The sequence below is a fragment of the Colias eurytheme genome, chromosome 6 (genome assembly GCF_061535395.1).
Source record: "Colias eurytheme isolate Ceu_HAF_F1 chromosome 6, ilColEury1 Martin Lab GWU primary, whole genome shotgun sequence".
Classification (NCBI taxonomy): Eukaryota; Metazoa; Arthropoda; class Insecta; order Lepidoptera; family Pieridae; genus Colias; species Colias eurytheme.
In genome coordinates, this window is record NC_142985.1 from 14,030,001 (window position 1) to 14,037,500 (window position 7,500).

The following is a 7,500-nucleotide window of genomic DNA, read 5'->3' on the forward strand; positions in this document are numbered from 1 at the left end:
CCAACTGGCTTTAGTGTTAAAAGGTTATCTATTAATCCGAATAATCAGACGATTAAATTATTTTATTCATCCGGTAATCGGACGATTAAATTATTTTATTCATCCGGTAATCGGACGACCAATTTATTTTATTCATCCGTTTAGCGGACGACTAGACACTTCGTTAAAACAATTAATCGCAAAAATATCAAATATTGTTGTTTATAAATATTTCCCCTAAAGTATTGTGAATGTAACAATATGTGAATGTAGCTTGAATATAAAGAAAGAAATGATCGATATATCGATTGATCGATTGATCAATTATTGATTGATCGATTCTTGATTGATTGATCGATTGATCGATCGATATATCGATTGATTGATTGATTGATTCAATGATCGATTGATCGATTGATTGATCGATTGATTGATTGAATGATCGATTGATCGTATTGATTGATTGATTTGATTGATCGATCGATATATCGATTGATTGATTTATCGATTGATGAATTATTGATTGATCGATTATTGATAGATCGATTATTGATTGATTGATCGATTGATCGATCGATACATCCATTGATCGATCGATGCATCGATTGATCGATTGATCGATTGATTGATTGAATGATCGATTGATCGACTGATCGATTGATTGATCGATTGATTGATTGATTGATCGATTATTGATTCATTGATTGATTGATCGATTGATCGATCGATACATCCATTGATCGATCGATGCGTCGATTGATCGATCGATGCGTCGACTGATCGATTGATTGATCGATTGATTGATTGATCGATTATTGATTTATTGATTGATCGATGGATCGATACATCGATTGATCAATTATTGATTGATCGATTGATTGATTGATAAATTATTGATTGAACGATTATTCATCAAAATCCGTTGCGTACTTTCAAAGATTTAAGCGTACAAAGGGACATAGGGAGAGAGAAAGCGACTTTGTTTTATACTATGTACTTGACCTTGAAAACACGAGGCGCGTTAGTCGCGCGCGGCGTAACGGCAAAAATTAAACAAGCAGAGACTTCTTTGACGTGATGCGATGCGCGGTGCGCATGTGAGAGATTGTGTACGTATGTCGTGTATGTATATCATTATTTCGTCGCTGTTGTACCGCGTCGCCCGTGCGTGCGTGTGCGTGCAGTAGTAGTAACATTGCGTCTGCCGACGGTTTGATAGATTGTCAGTTTCGTAGATTGTATTCTATATGTCGCCTCTTTGCGACGAAACCGTGTTATTTCGAAAAAGGCGATTTTACAGGAGAGCATTTTTAAACTTTCAAAAAGGTATATTAGGTAAATGAACGTTTTTATGGGTTACATCTATAACAAATTATATGAATTATCTTATTAACTATTGCATAATGCAAAAAAAATACCCTAATTTAAAAGATTTTAGGACAAAAAAAGCATTAAAAAAAAAAGGAAAAAATATGTCACATTTTTTCTGAAAAAGTATAAGAAGAACGATGTAGCAAATTAATCTGTCACGTTGTTGATGCTATTATTTTTATTTTATGCTAAATTATAATATAAAAACACATTGTTGAAATTAGAAACATTTATTAAACAGATGAAATAGTTGTAGCTAAACAGTGGTTTCTTTGGACAAAACTATTACTAATCAACAGTTAGTCAGCCTTTATTGAATGTAATCAATATTCTTCTCACTTTATGCTTATTTCTTCTTACATTGCATACATTTTTCCAGTCATTTATATCACAGAAACTCAATTCATTCACATGGAAAGGCTCCCCTTTTTTTCTGGCAGCTTTTATGGCACCAATAAATGCGTCAGGGGTATACATAGGACCTGATCTTAACTGACGTTTTACTTCTCTTTCTATTTGAGAATGGGCTGAATCGCCTTCATTCTGTGTGTGACCCTTGATTAAATATTTATGTGTCACTGACTTGAGATTTGGCAAAGTCTGTACAGCATATAGGTACATCGCTATCATAAACTTGTTTTTTTGCTGGCCAGCACAGTTATCTGAGTAGAAGACAACATCCAGATCTTTGGCCGTTTCTGAAACTTTCATCAGATATTTGAATACACAAGTGCCGATTTCGTTTACGCCTCTGTTAGCGTTTGATTCATCCCATACGAAACATTCAGCATTGTTAGTCTGAATATTATAAATTGTCAAGTTAAGTACATTCAGTTTTGACTTATAGTAAAAAACTGAAATTTCACCCTTAGGGCATTGAAAGACTGCTTGAAGATCGTAAACAGCAACTAAAATATTTTTGTTATTCTTGTCGTTTGCCTTCTCAATTCGTGACAATTGCTTTTCTCTTAGATGCATCTCATAGATTTCTTTTCCTAACTCCTTCTCTTCAGCTGTACTATTTTTATTTACTTCGCATATATCGCACAAGTCTTTTTTTGGAATAAAGAATGAAATGTTAAATTCTTGTGTAAATATGCGATAGAACATCAAGTATGTTGCAAAACGGGTATTTTGGGATTTACATTGTTCAACATAGTCCCTATGGAGATCTGTAATAGCTTTGCTACCATCGATGTAATGTCTTTTCGAGTTAGCACGAATGTAGTGCGATTCAATTTTTGGTATTGACTCAATAAACACTCTTACACCATCTTTTATATTTTCATCCACTTTGTTGTGATTTTGATGACACCCACACACATCTTTCATTAATGAAATGTTAGTATCTTTATTTTTTTTCTTTAAAGCCGTCTCTATAGGGCGATTATTAATCCCCAAAGTGTTCTTAAAAAACAGTTTACATACTCTAATCTTCACTCCAGAAACAGTCAAAAAGAAAGCATTATTATTATCACGATTTAATGCTATGGTTCCGTCCGGATTAACTTTAACGTATCGATGTTTAGGGACGACTACTTCGATATTGTTTGCGATGAAAGACCATTGCTTTTCAATCTCGCCTAAATCCCAGTATTCTTTTAAAAGTTGTTGTCTTTGCTCCTCAGTGATATTAGATCCACATTTAAATGTACATGTTTCTTTGCAAGATGGTTTTAGTTTACGTTCCGGTATAATTTTATTAGTTTTTGTTGATTTGTATGATTTTCCACAGTTTCTTAGTCGCTTCGCAACATTTTTTTTCCATAATAATTCTCTTTTGGGCCTTTTTTTACCTTTTTTAGTAGGGGTATTATCTGGTTCATTTGACTCTACTTGCGTGGTGCTAACATTTTCGACGGCAGGTGGTTCATTTTCTGATATTAGCAGGTCCTGTTGATTTACGGTATGAAATACAATTTCATGCTCATCTGTTGGGGTCACATTCAGGTCTATAGCATTGAGTACTGTGCTTACAGTAGCTGCACTAGAATGAAAAACGTCTTGATCCTTTCGAAAGTCGATGTTGGTATAGACGTCATTGTTGTCGTCAGATTCTGAAGAGCTCACACGTGCTGGTTTCATAATTTCATAGTTGGGGTCTTTTACGGAATCATCACTATCTAAAAAAAAAACAAAAAAAATCTATTAAACTTTCAATTATCTATAAGTCAGTAAATAAATGTAAGATACAGTTATCGAGTACCCACAATAATATGAGTTTTATTAAATTTATACCTTCGTAGAAAGACGGACCACTGCTTGATGAACTACTGCTACTTGAGGAACTACTGGTGCTACTACTAGTTGATTCACAACGGCGACGATTAGTGACCATTGAGTCTTCTTTGTCTAAAACAATATCAAAATGATAAATATTATGATAACTACCATAATGTTTTCCACGCTTCACTTTACCATCTATAAGCCTCACACGAAACACACGAAAAGACGGGCGTCGAATAACATTACATACAATAAAATTAACTAATAATGTTACTTACATTCGGCAACTGCTGCAGCGCTGCAACCAGTCACCTCCTCATTTCGGTTGCTTTCATAGTTAGTTTCCATTGGAAAAGTTGAATCGCCTTGCTCGATATTATTGTTGTCGCTTTCATTTTCATGTATTTCCATTTGAGAAATGGAATTGCTTTGTTCTCCGTCATTATTTTCTTTTGTTGCTAATAAAACTAAGTATTTGGACCGCGTCCCCATCTGAAAAAATAAGTCTTAATAGTATTTTCTTTTAGTGCTTACAACGTGATAAATCATTATGTATTGCATTGAAATAAGAAACATATCTATAAAAACGGAACAACAATAAATGACCATCACTCATTTCTTGTAATAAAAAACCATTCATCATCAACAATGTTACACCTTATGATATCACAATTCAAAAATGTTATTATTTCAACAACAACGTGATATCAGATTTTATAAAAAGTTGCATTTGAAACATTTTTTCAAGAAAACCGAGTTATATTGCTTTACCACAGTATAATAACAAAAAATATCACTGAATTTAAAGATATGTTTGCAATAAAACTGTGGTACACTCGTGATATCACGTTTTTGCAGAAAACTGAGAGCTCCTTACCTTTGGCGCTTAAAGAGAAAACTAACTTGTCACAGTGTTGAAAACAGAGTACTATGTGAAAGGGACAACGCGATAACGCAACGTACCACTGTAGTGACGTCCTTTTCGCTCATGGTCTCGCTGTCCTTCACTTTTAAAACACCACGTTTTTGCACAAAATAAAGTTGAATACGGCGGTTTCGATTATCAAATAAAAAAAAAAAAACATTTTGCGAAATATCACGTTTTTCTCGCAAAGAGGCGATGTGTAGTGTAAATAAATATTACGCATCTTGATACACTCTCGGAGCGCAGACCGTGAAAAATATACGACTATCGAACGGCAGTATAAAAATTTTCAATGCTCACATCGCACACGTTTGTGATGTACCAATGGGCTATTATCAGATGTTTTATATGTGTGTGTGAAACACCACGTATATACCAAAACTTGGTCGCAATTTTCGATCCTTCCACTCTCCGTGCGTAGATTGATCGTTTGCGTCATAAAAGTTGACCGATATTAAAATTTTTTCCTTCGCTTGATGCGAATGGGAATTGTTAAGGGGTGTCTCGTTAAGATGATACTTTCAACGATTAAACCTGACTGTGTTCAGATTTATCCACGTTTGCGCGCGCGGCGCGTGTGTGAATAGTGTGCGTGTGACGGTCGCCGCCGTTGCATATCGTGTTATTTATTACCACGCCGCGCGCGCATATGTATATAGAGAAGCAAACGTCGCGGCGGCATCGTCGTGTTACGTTTGAGGCTCTAGCGGAAGCTTTAGTTAGCTCCCTGGTTGATCCTGCCAGTAGTTATATGCTTGTCTCAAAGATTAAGCCATGCATGTCTCAGTGCAAGCCGTATTAAGGCGATACCGCGAATGGCTCAATATATCAGTTTTGGTTCCTTAGATCTTACTCAGTTACTTGGATAACTGTGGTAATTCTAGAGCTAATACATGCAATCAGAACTCTGACCAGTGATGGAATGAGTGCTTTTATTAGATCAAAACCAATCGACGGAGGGCCTGGCGTCTGAAGTCGTTAATTTTGATGAATCTGGATAACTTTTGCCGATCGCATGGTCCAGTACCGGCGACGCATCTTTCAAATGTCTGCCTTATCAACTTTCGATGGTAGTTTCTGCGACTACCATGGTTGTCACGGGTAACGGGGAATCAGGGTTCGATTCCGGAGAGGGAGCCTGAGAAACGGCTACCACATCCAAGGAAGGCAGCAGGCGCGCAAATTACCCACTCCCGGCACGGGGAGGTAGTGACGAAAAATAACGATACGGGACTCTTACGAGGCCTCGTAATCGGAATGAGTACACTTTAAATATTTTAACGAGGAACAATTGGAGGGCAAGTCTGGTGCCAGCAGCCGCGGTAATTCCAGCTCCAATAGCGTATACTAAAATTGTTGCGGTTAAAAAGCTCGTAGTTGCATTTGTGCGCCGCGCTGTCGGTGCACCGCATCCGCGGTGATACTGACACGTTTGCGGAGCATATCGTCGGTGAGCCGGTCGTTAAAAGCCGGTTCAATATCAAAATCCTATCGCGGTGCTCTTCAGTGAGTGTCGAGGTGGGCCGACAATTTTACTTTGAACAAATTAGAGTGCTCAAAGCGGGCTCAAAATGCCGCTTGAATATTTCGTGCATGGAATAATAGAATATGATCTCGGTTCTATTTTGTTGGTTTTCAGAACTCCGAGGTAATGATTAATAGGGATAACTGGGGGCATTCGTATTGCGACGTTAGAGGTGAAATTCTTGGATCGTCGCAAGACGAACATCAGCGAAAGCATTTGCCAAAGGTGTTTTCATCAATCAAGAACGAAAGTTAGAGGTTCGAAGGCGATTAGATACCGCCCTAGTTCTAACCGTAAATATGTCATCTAGCGATCCGCCGACGTTACTACAATGGCTCGGCGGGCAGCTTCCGGGAAACCAAAGATTTTGGACTCCGGGGGGAGTATGGTTGCAAAGCTGAAACTTAAAGGAATTGACGGAAGGGCACCACCAGGAGTGGAGCCTGCGGCTTAATTTGACTCAACACGGGAAATCTCACCAGGCCCGGACACCGGAAGGATTGACAGATTAATAGCTCTTTCTTGATTCGGTGGGTGGTGGTGCATGGCCGTTCTTAGTTGGTGGAGCGATTTGTCTGGTTAATTCCGGTAACGAACGAGACTCTAGCCTGCTAAATAGGCGTCGTCATTTAGGTGTGCGCGGCTCTCGGGTCGCGCAACTCACTGGCGGCGTATTAAAATTCTTCTTAGAGGGACCGGCGGCTTTGAGCCGCACGAGATTGAGCAATAACAGGTCTGTGATGCCCTTAGATGTCCTGGGCCGCACGCGCGCTACACTGAAGGAATCAACATGTTCTCCCTGGCCTAGAGGCCCGGGCAACCCGTTGAAACTCCTTCGTGCTGGGGATTGGGGTTTGCAATTATCCCCCATAAACGAGGAATTCCTAGTAAGCGCGAGTCATAAGCTCGCGTTGATTACGTCCCTGCCCTTTGTACACACCGCCCGTCGCTACTACCGATTGAATGATTTAGTGAGGTCTTCGGACCGACACGCGGTGGCTTCACGGCCGTCGGCGTTGCTGGGAAGTTGACCAAACTTGATCATTTAGAGGAAGTAAAAGTCGTAACAAGGTTTCCGTAGGGGAACCTGCGGAAGGATCATTAACGTAACGACGCACTGCGCACTCTCGCACTACTCGCATACGCGCCTCGTGTGTGTTTGTGTATTAGTACGAACGAGTGTCGTGGGACGCGTGAATGTGACTGCATCCGTTAAAAAAAAAAAAAAAAAAAAAAAAACGAATACCTCTAACATGTCAGTGTATATGACGTGTTAGAGTGATTCGCGAAAGCGCCGCGGTACATATTTTAACCTATGTACACGCACGCAAACGTTACATAAAAGAGCGCGCACAACGCTTTGATTATTAAACGAAAACATTATTAAATAAACTATTACCCTGAACGGTGGATCACTTGGCTCGCGGGTCGATGAAGAACGCAGTTAACTGCGCGTCATAGTGTGAACTGCAGG

General features: G+C 39.0%; 1 protein-coding gene and 2 non-coding genes across 3 annotated transcripts in view; 2 read left to right on the top strand and 1 right to left on the bottom strand.

Annotated features, from left to right (window-relative positions):
- Positions 1 to 1,653: 1,653 nt before the first annotated feature.
- LOC149908184 (uncharacterized) lies at positions 1,654 to 4,068 on the bottom strand. Its single transcript, XM_090102733.1, has 3 exons — positions 3,855 to 4,068; positions 3,589 to 3,702; positions 1,654 to 3,473 (listed from the first exon to the last, which is right to left on the bottom strand). Exons 1-3 carry the CDS (start codon positions 4,066 to 4,068, stop codon positions 1,654 to 1,656), a joined length of 2,148 nt encoding a protein of 715 aa, XP_089958859.1.
- A 1,157-nt stretch (positions 4,069 to 5,225) lies between these two features.
- LOC149908185 (small subunit ribosomal RNA) lies at positions 5,226 to 7,130 on the top strand. Its single transcript, XR_016456887.1, has one exon. It is a non-coding gene; the product is annotated as a small subunit ribosomal RNA (ribosomal RNA).
- Positions 7,131 to 7,422: 292 nt separating this feature from the next.
- LOC149908186 (5.8S ribosomal RNA) overlaps positions 7,423 to 7,500 on the top strand; it is a 157-nt gene continuing 79 nt past the window's right edge. The window contains exon 1 of the ribosomal RNA XR_016456867.1: positions 7,423 to 7,500. This exon is cut by the window's right edge and continues 79 nt beyond it. This is a non-coding gene — a ribosomal RNA (5.8S ribosomal RNA).